The 17,330-nt window shown below is 49.1% G+C and overlaps 7 protein-coding genes across 7 annotated transcripts; 6 read left to right on the forward strand and 1 right to left on the reverse strand.

Moving 5' to 3' along the window:
* Window positions 1-454: 454 nt before the first annotated feature.
* N7466_007134 (serine/threonine-protein kinase) lies at window positions 455-2,340 on the forward strand (the record flags this gene model as incomplete). Its single annotated transcript, XM_057166523.1, has 3 exons — window positions 455-772; window positions 839-1,048; window positions 1,096-2,340. The coding sequence occupies 3 exons, from the start codon at window positions 455-457 to the stop codon at window positions 2,338-2,340; spliced, it is 1,773 nt and encodes a 590-aa protein (XP_057019564.1).
* A 71-nt stretch (window positions 2,341-2,411) lies between these two features.
* Window positions 2,412-3,600, forward strand: N7466_007135 (uncharacterized protein; the record flags this gene model as incomplete). The annotated part of the gene is given in 3 exon segments (XM_057166524.1): window positions 2,412-2,415; window positions 2,429-2,478; window positions 2,494-3,600. The coding sequence occupies 3 exon segments, from the start codon at window positions 2,412-2,414 to the stop codon at window positions 3,598-3,600; spliced, it is 1,161 nt and encodes a 386-aa protein (XP_057019565.1).
* Window positions 3,601-5,611: 2,011 nt separating this feature from the next.
* Window positions 5,612-6,068, forward strand: N7466_007136 (uncharacterized protein; the record flags this gene model as incomplete). The annotated part of the gene is made up of 2 exons (XM_057166525.1): window positions 5,612-5,812; window positions 5,874-6,068. 2 exons carry the CDS (start codon window positions 5,612-5,614, stop codon window positions 6,066-6,068), a joined length of 396 nt encoding a protein of 131 aa, XP_057019566.1.
* Window positions 6,069-8,212: 2,144 nt separating this feature from the next.
* On the forward strand, window positions 8,213-9,863 carry N7466_007137 (Glycoside hydrolase family 1; the record flags this gene model as incomplete). Its single annotated transcript, XM_057166526.1, has 4 exons — window positions 8,213-8,466; window positions 8,545-9,017; window positions 9,076-9,661; window positions 9,725-9,863. 4 exons carry the CDS (start codon window positions 8,213-8,215, stop codon window positions 9,861-9,863), a joined length of 1,452 nt encoding a protein of 483 aa, XP_057019567.1.
* A 448-nt stretch (window positions 9,864-10,311) lies between these two features.
* Window positions 10,312-11,541, forward strand: N7466_007138 (agmatine deiminase family protein; the record flags this gene model as incomplete). The annotated part of the gene is made up of 1 exon (XM_057166527.1): window positions 10,312-11,541. The coding sequence occupies one exon, from the start codon at window positions 10,312-10,314 to the stop codon at window positions 11,539-11,541; it is 1,230 nt and encodes a 409-aa protein (XP_057019568.1).
* Window positions 11,542-12,455: 914 nt separating this feature from the next.
* On the forward strand, window positions 12,456-15,162 carry N7466_007139 (beta-glucosidase; the record flags this gene model as incomplete). The annotated part of the gene is made up of 3 exons (XM_057166528.1): window positions 12,456-12,525; window positions 12,654-13,260; window positions 13,317-15,162. 3 exons carry the CDS (start codon window positions 12,456-12,458, stop codon window positions 15,160-15,162), a joined length of 2,523 nt encoding a protein of 840 aa, XP_057019569.1.
* Window positions 15,163-16,019: 857 nt separating this feature from the next.
* On the reverse strand, window positions 16,020-17,272 carry N7466_007140 (pyridoxal 5'-phosphate synthase subunit PdxS; the record flags this gene model as incomplete). The annotated part of the gene is made up of 3 exons (XM_057166529.1): window positions 16,020-16,649; window positions 16,888-17,070; window positions 17,171-17,272. The coding sequence occupies 3 exons, from the start codon at window positions 17,270-17,272 to the stop codon at window positions 16,020-16,022; spliced, it is 915 nt and encodes a 304-aa protein (XP_057019570.1).
* Between the last annotated feature and the right edge of the window lie 58 nt (window positions 17,273-17,330).

Genomic DNA, 17,330 nt, shown 5'->3' on the forward strand with positions numbered 1-17,330 from the left:
TTTCGAGCAGGTTATATAGCACTTGAGAATGGACATTTAGAGACGAACAGAACTCAATTAGGTGAGGAATGGGCGAGAGTCAGAGTCGAGACCCATTCCAGCGTCGCGCGACCGGGGGCGAGAAGGGTGAGTACGCTATAGACTGAGAATAGGGCTGAGAACCGGGTGAAAATAGAAGTAAAGATTCTTTGGCCCACACGCACATGTGCATACTAGTACACTGCACAGACTGCTTCACCACTAGACAACAAGTTATTCTTGTATACGGCTAGAAATTCTGAAACATTTAAGATGTCTCTAGGAATCTACACTCAGCAGGGGGCGGTGACTGTTCCTTCCCGCAATGGCTCGAAAACACACCAGCCACACAACACACCAGCCACAGCCTCAACCTCAACCCGATTTCCAACTCGCCCATTGGCCTTGTCACTTGTGATCCAGAAAGACACCCGAAATGGATGACCTCCCTTCCGACTTCGTGCTTGATAGTGAAATCCGAGTTGAGTTTAGCAACCGCTTCACATATCGATTCACAACCAAGTCTGAGGTCTCTGCTACCCAGCATGTCCGGCGCAGGCCTCAAAAGGAGAGATGGAAGGTGATAAACAGCCTTGGAAGCGGATCAGTTGGCACTGTTTCTGTGCACAAGTGCTTGACAATGGATGGCCCAGCAGAGTTGCAGGCCGTGAAAAAGATTGACAAGGCCGTCGTCTTCAAGGGCATTCATTATTACCAAGAACTAGAAGCGATTGCAAAGTTTTCACACAAGAAGGTACTATTTGATTCCAATACCTCGATGTATTAATTCGGGGTTTAACAAGTCAACTTATCGTTTTAGTACGAGGGCCTTTTCGTCGAGTTTCTTGGATGGTATGAAAATGTTAATTCTGTGTTCATTGTGATGGAATATATGGAACACGGCGATCTGGATCGCCATCTCGACAGACCCTTGCCCGAAAATGAAGCCCGAGAGATCACAATGCAGATAGCAGAAGGTCTGACGTCCCTCCACTGGAACGGATTCGCTCACCGAGACCTTAAACCTGCGGTAAAAGATTACATACCCATAAACAAGGCCGTTACTGACAAGAGCAGAATATCTTTGTGTTTCGAAAAGGTCCAGATTGGTGGGTCAAAATCGGCGATTTTGGATTCAGCAAACGTATTGATCAGAATAATGGCCTTCAAACATGCGTTGGAACACTGGTTTTCAGTGCTCCAGAGTTGCAGATGTTTTCTATCCATTTTGGACATCCTGTCGAGGATAAAACTGAATTGCAGTATACAGAGAAAGTTGACATGTGGGCACTGGGTGTGATCGTGTTCTATATGGTTTTCCATTCTTATCCATTCCCCCACGACAAACCATGGAGCCTGCTAGGATATATGCAAGGCGCGGATCTTTCTTTCCCAAAATCTCCACTGTCAGAGATCAGCGAGGATTGCAAAAACTTCATAAAGGCCGCATTATTCCGGGACGCCTCGGGGAGATTAGCTGCACATGAAGCTACGGGAGAGGCGTGGCTGGTGCGGTCTGATAGTCCAGTCTCGGAACCGGCAGGCTTACAAAGAACAGAAGCAAAGGTCACCTCGACAAAAAACCCCCAAAAGACAGTAAAAACTCCGCAGAAAACGCCTGCCAAAATTTTCAATGATGTCAATCAACCTATAGCAGGAGGAAATCCACAAATGCATGCACCCAATATCTTGGAACCTTCCACTCAAAAAGATTCTTCTGAAGCAACGAAAAACGCCTCGTCACCTACACCGGCAACTCTAATTCACAGTTTTTGTTTTGCATTCAAATCCCCGGAACAAGATGAACTAGACAAATTACTTGCTCTTCACCTTCGAGGTGTGCAGCTTTATCGGGATAACGACTTTAGAATGGCCGAACCTATGCTTCTACAGGCGGCCGAAGGACGCAAGAAAGTACCTGGATTGACGCACCGTGACACACGAAATTCGTGCCATTGCCTGGCAGTTCTTTACTACCATATGTCCAATTATTCCGCGGCGAAAAAAGTATTTCAATCGGTACTTAAAGCTCAACAAATGAAGTATGGAAAGAACGGTATATCGACGCTCAAATCCCGTTATTGGATCGGACTCTTGATTTGCCGAGAAGGAGAATACAAAGAAGGACTGGCTATGTTGCAGCATGTAGCAGATATCCAGGAACGTGTGCTGAGCCCGAGTCACCCAGAGACCGTTCCTTCGCTTTCTACATGTGAAAAGCAGAAGCCACCTGAAATTGTGCAACCTCTGCCGCAAATGTGCAACTCCCCACAAATTTTGAAGCTCGAGAAAGCCACAAATTTTATGCAGGAATCTATTTGAAAAATCGCGCCTCTACTTCGGCGAGCCAACTCCGAAACTCACACATTTGAAGGGGGTCGGGTGAAGATAAAATGGGTAAACCGAGAAGGGGCGATTTCCACTACCGTCGTGCATTTACCGCAAAACTCTCCACACCTCGTACAGAAACCCAAGTCAGATGAGTCAGAACTTTCCAAAACAATAGCTTACTACCGCACCATGTCTGAGCTTGGTCAAAGGCTGCACGGGAAGGGAGAGTACGATGGTGCGCAATTTCGTCTCCAAACGGCAGTTATTAGATTGAAGGATGTTCTTGGCCCAACACATGCTGACTCACTGGACGCTTCCTATTGGCTTGGCCGGAATGAATATGAACTTTGCCAATATGAAACCGCCGAGGGTTTGTTCAGAGAAGTCGCAAGTGGGCTGACCGAGACCCTGGGTAAAAGCGACCGGAAGACACTAAATTGTTTGCGTGCAATTGGACTCGCACTTTCCAAGCAAAAAAATCACAAGGAAGCCATGTCTTATTTTGAATCTGCATTGGAAGGGTTGGTACCGATAAGTGATGCACATGATCAAGATCTAGTGCATGTTCTCTTTCAGATTGGATACAGCCTATATAAGCAAGGCAATTTCAAAGAGGCCGAAAGAATTCTCCAAGACGTGTTGGAAAGACGAGACGAACTTCCAGGACCGATGGCTGAAGACACAATCGAATGCGTCTACTGGCTTGGGCGTGCTCTCTTTGATCTGGAGAGGTACCGCGAAGCTGAACAAGCTTTTCGTCGGACTTTCACGAGACGACAAAAGAACACAGACATGTCGACGAACTACTGGCTAGGTCTGGCCATGTATCATCAAGAAAAGTACGAACATGCCATTCAATTCCTCCACCGTGCATTTTCATTGCGAAATACGACACTTGGAGAACATGACCTGGACACATTGTGCTCATCTTACTGGCTTGGCCTGGCGTACATTAAAAGATCCAAATACACTGAAGCAGAACCTCTCCTTCGCCAGGCACTGGATGGGTCAATAAAGCGGTTTGGAGATTCAGAGCAAGATACGCTCGATTGTCTGTACTGGTATGGACAGGTCCTCTTTTCACAGAATAAGACCGAAGAAGAACAGTTTGTTTGGCATCGGTTGGAGCGAGGATATAAAGCTTTCTTCCATCTCAGAATGCGCGCAAGTCCAATGACGATTGCGCGATGGGTCAGATCATTGACACCACAAGAGAGATTTCTAGGGGCAAATCTGGGTTTCAGAGAATGAGGGGCTTAAGAGCCAGAATTCGAAAGCTGACCGTTCTCCCGGCCCGAATAATCTGTTTTCCGGAATTCGGCCTACCAGCACTTGACCGGTTCACCGTCCCCACTCTGCCACTATCAATGACAGCGAAACCACACATTGCATGTGATGGAGGGCAGAGGAATGTGTATTGGGAGGGATTCAAGCGGGGATGTAGGATGGATGAGTGCCCTATTATGCAACAGGTCCCATAGACTATATAATTGTGCCCATACTAGGTAGATTCATATTTACTCAATTTACAACTAGAGGTGCACTCCACTACAGTAGTCACTTTAATCGGTTATTGTGAGGGGTAAGTTATAACAGAATCAGGGATCATTCAAGTTTCCAGCGATTGATTGTCCTCTTCAACTAACTGTATTTCCAAGGGCCCTGGGAGTATCTGATTACCAGCCATACATACATACGAATCGTTTATCAATATATTGACTACATACCAGATTCAGTATTCTGTAAATTGCCGGGTTTCTGATTGGGTAGCAACTAACAAATCATTGAAACCAGTGCATAGAATTATTTTGGTTTAGTATGCCGAGAAACAGAGACTCAAGACAGTTATTCAATTCCTTCCATTCCAGCTTGAAGATACAAATAGAGACTGGTCAATCACGATCTGATCTAACGGAAAGTTGCCCTCGACTTTTTGACCGTGGCTTCTTCTTGGTGTGACCAGAGGCATTTTGAGTCCTGGATTTGTTGGAGGTGTCCAGTTGGCAGCCCTAATTTCAGTTTCTGTCGCCATCGTAGTGTTGAAGTGAGGCTGAATTAGTGTAGAAGGGACTCAGAGGATCTATCGCTATCTGCTGAAATCACTTGACGGGTACTGGGATTTATCGTGTGAGGCTATGTAGTGTGAAAAAAGGAATATCGGGATTGAAGTAGACCACTGGACGAGGTACCGTAGTCGAGTCACGTCACTCATGGCCTGTCCGGCCATTTTGTCCATTTGAGATGGAAGGATGTCTATCCGTGAAGGGTAGGTGGTACACGCGCTTTAGTGACCAATTCTCGGTCAAAGGGGTTGTTGCTAGACGAGTTGGATCCCTGTCGATGTAAGCAGCCTCAGAGGCCCGTGGACCAATAGTAGGAGAACGTAAGGGGAAACCCTCCAATCCTGCCAGCGGCGTACTGGATGTATCTGCATCGAGCTGAAAGGAAGAAATGCTGCCTGTGTGAGCTGGAAGTCTCCGGGCGGCAGTGGGCTTGTCCCCACCCGCTCAATCATGCCAGTATGGTTTCTTTCAATGTAAAGGGCCCAACATACAGCGCTGTCACGATTCAGCTTCCAATGAGGCTATACCAACATAAATGTTGAAAGATGGTGTCAACAGTCAGGAGAAGTGAATCATGTGACTCCCAGGATTTGGGTCACATGGTCTGCTCCTGATATAGTCATATTGTGGCGCGTGTCTGTAGCCAGTCTGATAGCTAGTCTGGGAAAGCGAGAGTTCTCTCTCCTTTGTTCTTTGCTTTTTTCTTTTCCCCCCATCCCCCTCATTAAAAATGCACCACAGCTGATCCTTCCCCACGTCATTTCCATTCGTTCTCCCCAAACCTACACTCTAGTTACTGTTCTGCTGGATGGTAGTTGAAGAAAACATAGGTTGAGGACGTTCACCAGCTAACATCACGATTCACCGTTACCCAGTTTTCCTTTGGGAAGAAATCGAACCGACCCACACCTGAAGAGAGACCCATTCAAGGAATACATCTCTTGCTCAACCATCCACCACTTCCACCTCTTCTGAGATGACGTGGTCCCCTAACGAACTTGGAGATGCATCACAAGCCCCAATAGATCTAAATCGAAAGTCTTCCCTTGCTAAAAATTTCCCAGCGGCCTCAACAAGCTCATCATTTGGTGTGCTCGAGGAAAATTCACCAGTGTCTAGCGATCGGCGCAACGATCGTGTTGGCTTGACCGTTGTTTATGAGCCAGAAATAACGCCTGCTCTGGACATTAATTTCGTTCATGACCTTGGTGGTACTATCCGAGCTACATGGGCACGAGGTCGAGATCCACGATACTTCTGGCCAGAAAAATAGCTTCCTCTCGAGCTGGGCAGCAGCTGGTTCGGCTCCCATCACAGGAATCACTGATTTCGCGAAGGATCTTTTATATTCAATCAAGTTTGCCAAGGGTGAAGATCTAGAAGAACTTGAGCTGGGCCAGGTAATTCTTCGGCGCGTCCCGCTTTTGTTATCCCATAATTATTCACGCCTTGCCTCTATAGAGACCCATCATCTTCATTGTCCATTCCATGGGCGGGCTCGTCGTCAAACGGGCGAATATTATGGACCAAAACGATGATCAGTATCCCGGCATTGTCTCCTCAATCAGTGCAATACTGTGTTTGGCGACACCTCATCACGGATTCAATCTAGCGGACATACTCAACAAAATTCCGATCGCAAATTTAATGATCTGAATTTTCAAGAGAATCTCTATTTTGTGAGCAAGAAAAGACATAGTTTGGGCAGTTGCAGAATCTGCTAGTAGTGTCAGAGATACTTTAAGATGACCTCAAACTTTTCCGTGCCAGATGGACACCTGGAACCTGCGAATGGACACGTTCTAGTCCATCCTTTGTTCATCCATCCAGTTGAGCTAATGATACACCTACCATAGTGTGGCTACACTCATTGCCAGGGAGTGAAAAGTCCGTCTTATCATCATTTGTGACACACCAGCTACTAGAGGATTCACTTTGCGTGTACCACTTTTTCCGGCTCATTGACGAGTCCAAGCGCTCCTTATCTGCCTGTTTCAGAAATATGGCTTTCCGGATTGCAAATCAGTTCCCAAAATTTCGTCGCGCCTTGAAAAATATTTTGTTTGCCACAAACACATCGGAAAAGACGGATGCAAAAGCCATCTGGGAGAAAATTCATGTCCGACTGCTATTCAAAATGAGACTCGCAACAACGATCTACTGGGTGGTCGATGGATTGGACGAGTCCGAAGACCCACAGCAGCTGCTAGATTTGATGCAGAGTGTACTCATTCATACCGTTTTCCTGAAAGATATTTATCGGGAAACCACCACGTCACTGCTCCGACTACCACCCAATCAATCCGCGTCTGTTTCAATAAATATACCACCTGGGATCCAACATCAAATCGAGATTCCACTCGGAATGCTCCCACGAGATCGTCTTGTATTCATTAACAAGAGCTACTGGATCTGCTCTTGGAGCTTTAGTTCCAACCTTAACCTTGAACAGGTTGAACAGCACTTCTTTCTCCCGATTGATTGGCGTAATATGGAATGCTAAGAGCTGTGTATATTGCTTGCAGATGGGACACTTGTGATCTCTTTGAAATATGTAATGGCCAGCTGGCTATGATCAGAAGTACTGGGTTGACTCATGGGTGATTTTTCTATAACAAGCACCACCACATATATATGACGTCTATTATGTGACAATAATGAACAATTAAAAGGGTTCATCGCATCATAGATCATTGACCAATGGATTGTATGTGGTAACATAGGGCGCGTGGCATGTGGGTTATTCTCGTTTGAATCAATGTTCATTTCCCACATCGAATGATGATCTGCCAATATTGCTGTGTTTGGGTCTCGGAGTAGATGCCTCACTGTAATGGTATAACCAAAGCCAAGAGGGGACAGGCCCGATGCAAAAGACATGCAGATGCATTGAGCAATTGGTGTTGATCTGCGCCAAAAAAAACAAACACAGTGACTAAAAAATATTCGCGTATGCAGGGATCTGTGATGCAGGCCGGGTTGGGCCGTGTGGGGGAGATACGACCTTGGAGTCGACGACTTCTGTACGCCGGGTCTGGAAACAGGTTCAGTAAATACCAATTTCTTGCTTTTCTAATTGAATGGTATCTTATCTTCATGTGATTGTGAATATGGCACTGGATCAACCGGATCGCTGCCATTGAAAGTGCAAATCATCATTCAATAAGAGTTCAGTGGCGCTCGGACATTCGCCGAGAACGACGAACCAGATCTCGTCAACATGCAGCTTAAGCAAACAAAGTAGTCAACATCTAACAGCCAAGACCATAGACTTGATCGGGTTCTCGGCGAGCATGCAGGGCGACCGGCGCCTTCACAAGATCCCGGTCTTGACAAGAACCAGGGGGTCAACAAACGCCGATAGGGGGGGGGTCATAAGGGGCAAGACAACCGTGCAAACCGAATCGGACACGCGTTGACGTCCGGGCTTAAAGTTGGCGGGGGACGGGAAGTGGTTTTCAAGGCCACGAACCGGGATTCGTAGAATCTTCAATTGCGGTGAACGGGCCGGGCAACCGCTACATGCGCCAGAGGCCCAGAGCCAATCTGACGCGCGATCGCGCGGTGGAGCCTCCCACCGTCTGGGCGCGGGATGTGCTCCGGATCGCGGAGATAGTTCCTGTCACGATAAGGAAGCTGTGAGCTGAGTGTTTTTCGTTTTTGGACCGGCTTGATTCAGATACAGCGTTGACACGGTCATAAATAAAGGAATTTCTCACGAGGGCGACGGTGAACTGGGGCCTTGATTCCAATCTTTCGTTTGCGTTTTGAAGGAAACTTCGAGATCGAAATTCTTCAACATGGGATCTATTGTGCAATCCACTTTGCCGTCTGATTTTCTTTGGGGGTTTGCGACGGCGGCTTATCAAATTGAGGGTGGTGCGTATGAGGATGGTCGTGGACCTTCGATTTGGGATAAGTTCTGCAAGATCCCTGGCAAGATCGCTGGTGGCGGATCGGGCGATGTGGCGTGCGACTCGTATCATCGAACACACGAGGATATTGCCCTTTTGAAGACATGCGGTGCTCAGGCATACAGATTCTCGGTATCATGGTTCGTTGAACAAAGTTTTCATCAATTTTTTTTTTTTTTTGGCTTTTGTTGTGTTCTTTATTCTGACGCTCTACACAGGCCTCGGATCATTCCGCTCGGTGGCCGCAACGACCCCATCAACAAAAAAGGGATTCAATTCTACCAGAAATTCGTGGACGATCTCCTTGATGCAGGAATCACGCCAATGGTCACTTTATTCCATTGGGATATCCCTGAGGAATTGGACAGACGCTACGGTGGATTGTTGAACAAGGAAGAATTTGTCGCCGATTTTTCACACTACGCCCGAATTATGTTCCACGCCTTTGGCTCCAAGGTCAAGCATTGGATCACATTCAACGAGCCATGGTGTAGCAGTGTTCTGGGTTATAATCTCGGAGTCTTTGCACCAGGTCGCACAAGCGATCGCACCAAAAGTGATGTTGGCGACGGATCAACAGAGCCTTGGATTGTGGGCCATAATATTCTGCTTGCACACGGGTCAGCAGTTAAGATTTACCGTGACGAGTTCAAAGCACATGATGGCGGTGAAATCGGCATCACCCTGAACGGTATGTCAGTTCAGTCTCATAAGATTAGTCCCTAGCTGACAATGGTCCAAATTCAAAGGTGACTGGGCGGATCCATGGGATCCAGAAAATCCAGCCGACATTGAAGCCTGCGATCGCAAGATCGAATTCGCCATCTCCTGGTTTGCCGATCCAATTTATCACGGAAAGTATCCGGATAGCATGATAAAGCAACTAGGTGATCGGCTGCCGACATGGACACCCGAGGAAATCGCGCTCGTTCAGGGTAGCAATGATTTTTACGGAATGAACCACTACTGCGCCAACTTCATCCGCGCCAAAACAGGGGAGCCCGAGCTTGACGATATTGCTGGAAACCTAGAGCTTCTTCTCGAAGATAAATATGGTCACAGCGTCGGGCCTATCACACAGTCACCTTGGCTAAGACCGTGTGCACTAGGTTTCCGAAAGCTACTCAAGTGGCTCAGTGAACGCTATGGTTATCCCAAAATCTATGTTACAGAGAACGGGACTAGTGTACTGGGCGAGAACGATATGCCTCTCGACCAGCTGCTCGAGGATGATTTCCGCGTGCAATACTTCCGGGACTACATTGGCGCCATGGCAGATTCATACACCATTGATGGGGTAAACGTCCGTGCGTATATGGCCTGGAGCCTGATGGAGTAAGTTTTCCACCCCTTGTCCACTACGGTCTTGCGATCTATACTAATAATCGATTTTTATAGCAACTTTGAGTGGGCAGAAGGCTACGAAACTCGCTTCGGTGTGACCTTTGTTGACTATGAGAATGACCAGAAGCGGATTCCGAAGAAGAGTGCCAGGTCCATCAGTGGGATTTTTGAAACGCATATTGAAAAGGTGTAACTGGACGCTTGCATGGGATATTTTTACTTGTTGTATTTCTCCGAACTTGTTTCATCTATTTCCGGTCTCATGTGCTCTCCTCTCCTGTAAACCTTTCAAGGCTAGAACCGGACCTTGTCGACAAATATAGATCGTTTTCTTTTCGCTACCAAATCCAAGATACTTTTTGGTTTGCCATTCAGCTAGCAATTTTTATGTACTGTTTGATATAGCCTTTCGGATCTTCGAGCCAGGTTATAACTGCACCCTTGTGTCACTGACTGGCCACACATTCAATCATATCTAGGAGCCCTTTATGTAGCACCATCTCCGACCCTGCAGTGATACTTCTCAACAAATTGTAATTCCGAAAAAAGCACACTGACAATGAACATTGCTTCAAATTGAAATAAATCAATTTCTTATTGCCACCAACTAGGAATATGATTTCCAGTTTAGATCGGCCACGATGAGGCTCTTCAAAAAGCTACGTCGCATGATTGACAAAATATTCAAAACGAGTCACAGTAAATCACAAGACCCACCTTCCAATGCCACTCCATACGAAGGAACGCGCAGTGAAATCCAACAAGGCAGGTACATTTTCCCCGCCGAAAGCGAGCGCCACGAAGCCACGATCCTTGGTTTCCCATCACGCTCCTCCCTCCCACCGGACAAATACGACGCAGTCTGCGCCGAGCTTGCCGAACTAGCCACTGCCATCGCCGAATTCGAGCTCGTTCGCATATACGTCCGCCCCGACGACAAGACGCATTTGGAGACCCTCCTCCAAAACACCGGCAGGGATCTCACCAGCGTGACCATCATCCCATGCCCAATCAACCACGCCTGGGTCCGCGACACGGGCCCAGTGTACATCCGTGACGCGACGGGCAAGTTCCCCGGTCGACGTTTCGCCATAAACTTTCGCTTCAACGAATGGGGCGGCAAGAAGCCTGAAGGAGATGGGCTATGCTGGGGCCAGAGGTGGCCACCGCTGGATGATAAGGCGCTTCAGGAGAACACGGATTTTGCGCGCTGGGTCATTGATCACGACTTTGATCCGGGCCCTGTGACACGGGTCGACTCCCCAATTCGTGCTGAAGGAGGTGCGTTCGTGACGGATGGGGAAGGGACGTTGTTGATCACGGAGAGCAGTATCATCTGCGATGTGCGCAATCCCGGCATGTCGAAGGCTAGGATTGAGGGGGAGCTGAAACGGTTGCTTGGTATACAAAAGGTCATTTGGCTTCCTGGTCGGCGCAATGTTGATATTTGTGATGTGCATATGGATGCTAGGGCGCGGTTTGTTCGACCTGGCGTCATCGTCTACTCCAGGCCCCATGACACGGCTGCCGAGGTTTGGAGGAAGATATCGGCAGAGGTTAATGAGATTCTTGGACGTGAACGGGACTCAAAAGGCCGGACCCTGCAGATTTATACCATTGAAGAGCCGGATCCCAAGGGTTTGGCCGGCGGCTCTAACGAAGAACTGTCGGCTAGTTATGTGAACTTTTACTTTGTCAATGGCGGCCTCATAATTCCTAAATTCGGAGATGAAGAAAGAGACCAGAGAGCTCTTGAACTTCTGTCGTCTCTGGTTCCGGATCGAGTTATTCGGCAGGTTTATACTAACGCTATTCCTTTGACTGGCGGTGTGATGCACAGTGTGACACAGCAAGTCCCATCAATGGGGTGATATCAGATACGCTTGACAATTTTGATCATGAGTAGTGGAAATCCTCGATCTTCATACAATGCCTGGATTCTTTGGACTTCTAAAGTTGGCTAGATCTAATATGACCTGCATATGTAAAGAAGTGAAGAAAAATTGCCTAAACTGCAAGAGTATACGCGTTGAATCAAATTTCGTAAATTGTAGAACCATAAAACGCCATACAAAATCAATTTAAATACGCCTTACAGACGACGATACATGCCCATTTATCCATTTAATTTTGCCTAAATCATTTAACCATAGATTATTGTCGGGCCTTATCTTGTATCTTAATTCTCGAATAAAGACTTTGGAAAGAATCGTCATTACAGGCATGTACAACCACTAAGCTGGAGAGCTGAAATAGGTAAGCCGAAACGCGGCACAGACAAAACGGTACAATGGAAATATGCACTATGCAGCCGTGCCAACGGGTGATTTCCAAATGTAAGCAACAGCTTTGGAGAAGGCCAAATGAATGGCAATTATCCGACAGGTTTCATGACTAATTCGAAGCAAGGACCCGAAAAGTTCCAATAGTTATTCAGTGGTTCTGCGGACCGAGCATCCGATTGCCCAGGTAAGCAGATCTGGGTCAGGTGCTTTGCCGGCTAAACTTCGGCCGAGGGGTTAACTCCGTGGCGATTTGAGCAGCTGGAGCTCGAGCTCCACCCTGGTATTTCCCCCCCGCCTGAGCTCTGTCGGGGAGAATTGCGATCGCTTTCCAAGGTTTTCAGCATTTGATCATAAAAGGCCGTCATAGTCCCCGCTTCCATTCGTAAAAAAGCCATCAATCTATCGCTGTTGCACAGACTTATCTGCTTGGGCCTAAAACAAGCTCCCGACAACCAAAATAAATATACAACCGCGAACTACCAACAAAGAGCTCCAAAATCATGGCTCCCATCGACGTGGAGAAGGCCATTGAGGAGCTGACACTGGGAGAGAAGATCGCTCTCACCGCGGGTAAGCTTCACATTCACCGTCCAATTCATTCCCATACAATACAATTCCATCCCTCTGATGTTCCGAGTTCTACCCCACCAACCAGCCCCTCCCTCAGCCTGAAGAACATTGTTGACCAGCTACGCCAGGACGCGACTTTTGGCACACGGCCCCAATCCCACGATTAAATATCCCTTCACTGCGCATGTCAGATGGCCCAAATGGCGTCCGAGGAACGCGATTCTTCAACGGCGTGCCAGCCGCCTGTTTCCCATGTGCCACCGCCTTGGGCGCAACCTGGGATGTCGAGCTGTTGTCAGAAATCGGTACTTTGATGGGCGATGAAGCGATCGCCAAGGGCACACATATTGTTCTAGGTCCTACAATCAACATTCAGCGATCACCGCTTGGCGGTCGCGGATTCGAGTCATTCTCGGAAGACGGTGTCCTCTCTGGTACTCTTGCGGGGCACCTCTGCAAGGGTATGCAAGACAAAGGTGTCGCAGCAACATTAAAGCACTTTGTCTGCAATGATCAGGAGCACGAGCGGATGGCTGTTAACAGTATCCTGACACAACGTGCGCTCCGCGAGATCTACCTGCTTCCCTTCCAATTGGCCATGCGGATCTGCCAGTCTGCGTGTATCATGACTGCTTACAACAAAGTCAACGGTACACATGTCAGCGAAAACGAATTTTTGATCAATGACGTTCTTCGGAAAGAATGGGGATGGGATGGATTGGTTATGAGTGACTGGTATGTTGATTGCCAGGTGAAACAACACACGAAATATCTGACATTGTCTTTTCCAGGTTCGGTACATATAGTACATCTGACGCGATCAATGCTGGCCTTGATATTGAGATGCCGGGCAAGACACGCTGGCGTGGGGAGGCCCTTGCACATGCCGTGTCCTCCAACAAGGTGGCCCCGTTCAAGCTGGATGAGCGGGTGCGCAACATCCTAAACTTGGTCAACTTTGTGGACCCATTGGGAATTCCCGAAGGTGCAGCTGAGATCGCGCTAAATAGGCCTCAAGACCAAGCATTGATGCGCCGTGCAGCGGCAGAGTCCGTGGTTTTATTAAAGAATGAAGGGGCCACCTTGCCATTGAAAAAAGACGGATCCCTGTTGGTCATTGGACCTAACGCCAGACAGGCCTCCTACTGCGGCGGTGGCTCGGCTTCGCTGGCACCTTACTATACCGTTTCGCCATTTGATGGAGTTTCAGCGAAAAGCAACGGAGACGTCAAGTTCGCCCAGGGTGTCTATTCCCACAAGGAATTGCCTCTCATCGGCCCTCTACTGAAGACCGAAGACGGGAAGACCGGCTTCACCTTCAAGGTTTACAACGAGCATCCAAGTGCCGGTACCCAGCGCACCGTCGTGGATGAGCTACAGCTTCTGGCATCACTTGGATTCTTGATGGATTACGTTAATCCCAATATCAAGTCTTTGACTTACTATGTCGACATGGAGGGCTACTTTACCCCCGAGGAAAGCGGAATCTATGACTTTGGTGTGACGGTTGTGGGCACAGGTCGCCTACTCATTGACGGAGAGGTAGTGGTGGATAACACCAAGAACCAAAAGCAAGGTTCTGCCTTCTTTGGCACCGCTACCATCGAGGAACGTGGCGAGAAGGAGCTCAAAGCCGGTCAAACTTACAAGGTCCTGTTCGAGTTTGGCACCGCACCTACCTCTGACCTAGATACTCACGGCATTGTGACATTCGGTGCTGGTGGTTTCCGATTTGGAGCCAGTCGTCGCGTCACCCAGGAGGATCTGATCTCATCAGCCGTCGAGCAGGCAAAGACGGCCGACCAAGTTGTCATCTTCGCCGGTCTGACAAGCGAGTGGGAAACAGAGGGCTACGATCGTGACCACATGGATCTACCGCCAGGCAGCGACGAGCTCATTACCCGCGTCTTGGCAGCGAATCCGAATGCCGTTGTCGTAATCCAGTCTGGCACACCTGTTACCATGCCATGGGCTAATGACGCGCGTGCTATCGTGCAAGCCTGGTTTGGCGGCAACGAGTGCGGCAACGGTATTGCAGATGTGCTCTACGGCGATGTGAACCCCTCCGCCAAATTGCCCGTCACCTTCCCGCGTCGTTTGCAAGACAATCCCTCTTACGTGAACTTCCGCTCCGAGCGCGGCCGTGTTCTGTATGGCGAGGATATCTACGTCGGATACCGATACTTTGAAAAGAGCGAGCTTGCCCCCGCATTCCCCTTCGGCCACGGTCTATCATACACAACATTTACCCGTTCGGACCTGAGCATCAAGACCGTTCCTGAGGAATCCAAATTTGTCGAATCTGGAGAACCCATCACCGTTGCCGTCACCGTCACCAACACCGGCTCCGTTGCAGGTGCCGAGATCGTCCAGCTTTGGATTGTTCCCCCGAAGACAGAAGTAAACCGCCCGATCCGCGAACTCAAGGCTTTCCAGAAGGTCTTCCTCCAGCCCGGCGAGTCTCAGACCGTCCAACTCGCAGTCGAGAAAAAGCTCGCAACGAGCTGGTGGGATGAACAGCGTGAACAGTGGATCTCCGAAAAGGGCGAGTACCAGGTCTTGATGACCGGCACTGGCTCCGAGGAGCTCCGGGGTAAATTTGAGGTTGGCAAGACCCGATTCTGGCTCGGGCTGTAGATAACTACTAAGTAAGGGCTTATGACTGATGAAGTGCGATGAGTATTCCGGGCAAGTTTATATGGATAGAATGTGACTGCTATTTAGGTTCTATAAGTTGACACCATTTTCTCAAATATTCAAAATCCAAATTGGCCAATGTACGGACACGGATACGGAACGGGATAGTCCAATGCGTTTTACGATCTACGTAATGGTACGATACAGTACATACCCGCATCCGCCGGTTGAGCAAGTAGTAGCGGTGACCCACACCGGAGACTCTCGGTGAAGCGAGCACAAGGCGAATTGCCTATTGGATGCGCAAGAGGGGCAATAGAGGCAAGGACCAAGCTCCACGGAAATGGTGGACCCTTGGTTTGGTCTATCGATATCCCTCGTTCGAGTGCTTCCCCAGAAGATTCGGCGATCGGTCGGAGGGGAGAGCCTATGAAATTATCGGAACTGGATCCTTCCATCGACAAGCTATGACATCCCATTCTAATTTCCCGCCACGATGATTGGAGGCAATTGGAGGCGATGAATTGACTTCTTAGTCTCCACTGGACCATCTACTCGTCTACTCTTGAGAGTATTTGTATAGATCGCGGGTTGATCTCGTATGAGCCTCGATTCGGCGCGATGCTTTTTGAAGTTGAACGAAATCTTACAATTCCATTCCATCCACCCGACTCTACCCAGCCGGTGCAAGCAGTACAGCTTGAGTACAGCTTGAACATACCATCATAATCTCTAGACTGTAATTTATCATGCAATGAATCGGCTCATAACTCATGTACAAAGAATTTTGAAAAGGATCTAAACACGACCCCACCAACGAGAATATGCAGACACCAAAACCAAAATCTACCTACCACCTACCACCCGCGACCAGCCAACTTATCCGCCTCGGGCATCTGCCTAACATTGATACCAACCATCGCCTCACCCAGGCCCTCACTAACCTGCGCCAAAACCTTAGCATCCTTGTAATGCGTAACAGCCTGCACAATAGCCTTAGCGCGCTTCGCCGCGTCCCCAGACTTAAAGATGCCCGATCCGACAAAGACACCATCGCAGCCCAGCTGCATCATCAGCGCCGCATCAGCAGGCGTCGCCACACCCCCAGCAGCAAAGTTAACAACAGGCAGACGGCCCTTCTCCGCCGCGTCACGCACAAGCTCGTAGGGCGCCTCGATCTCGCGAGCGAAGGCGCGCAGCTCGGGCTCGAAGTCCGGGCTGGACTGGAGGATGCCGCGTGCCTTGGCGATCTGGGCGTTGACGGTGCGCATGTGCTTGACGGCTTCGACGACGTCGCCGGTGCCGGCTTCGCCCTTTGTGCGGATCATGGCTGCGCCTTCTGAGATGCGGCGGAGGGCTTCGCCCAGGTTGCGGCAGCCGCAGACGAAGGGGACCTTGAAGGTGGACTTTGTGACGTGGTAGACGTCGTCGGCGGGCGTGAGGACTTCGGATTCGTCGATGTAGTCGACGCCGATGGATTCGAGGATCTGGGTGGTTCAGTGAGTGTTAGTTTTTTTTTTTTTTTTCTCTCGCCAGGGGGCGTCTGGTCCAATGGGCTTTTTTGGGTGTTGGCGTTTGGTTTGGATGGGGTGGGCTCTTGGGCTTTGTTTGGGTTTCCCCGGGTCGATGATGGGGCCCTGTCGATCCGCTGCCGCCGCCACTTGGCGCTAGCTAGCAAGGGCGGCCTTGGCCTTGGAATGGATTTTGGTTTTTGTCTACACGTACCTGGCACTCGACGAAATGGCCAATGCGAGCCTTGGCCATCACGGGAATCGTGACGGCCTCCATAATCTCCTTAATCATGCCTGGGTCGGACATACGGGCGACGCCGCCCTCGACACGGATATCGGCGGGGACACGCTCCAGCGCCATGACGGCTGCGGCGCCGGCCTCTTCGGCAATGCGGGCCTGGGGAACGGGAAGGGGATGTTAGCTCTTGTTGTGATTTTTTTGGGGGCGTTTGAGACTTTGTTAAATCCAAGCGCAATTGTCGTCAATGGCTTCTTACCTGCTCAGCATTGACGACGTCCATGATAACACCACCCTTCAACATCTGCGCAAGGCCAGCCTTGACAGTGAAGTCATTGCTGAATGTACCGTTCTGTGCCATTGTGATGTAGAGGATATATTGGGGGAATAGAGGAGAGGTTCAGAAATAGGAGAAGGAA

Source organism: Penicillium verhagenii, assembly GCF_028828195.1.
Source record: "Penicillium verhagenii strain IBT 33310 chromosome Unknown utg000007l_segment0_segment0, whole genome shotgun sequence".
NCBI lineage: Eukaryota > Fungi > Ascomycota > Eurotiomycetes > Eurotiales > Aspergillaceae > Penicillium > Penicillium verhagenii.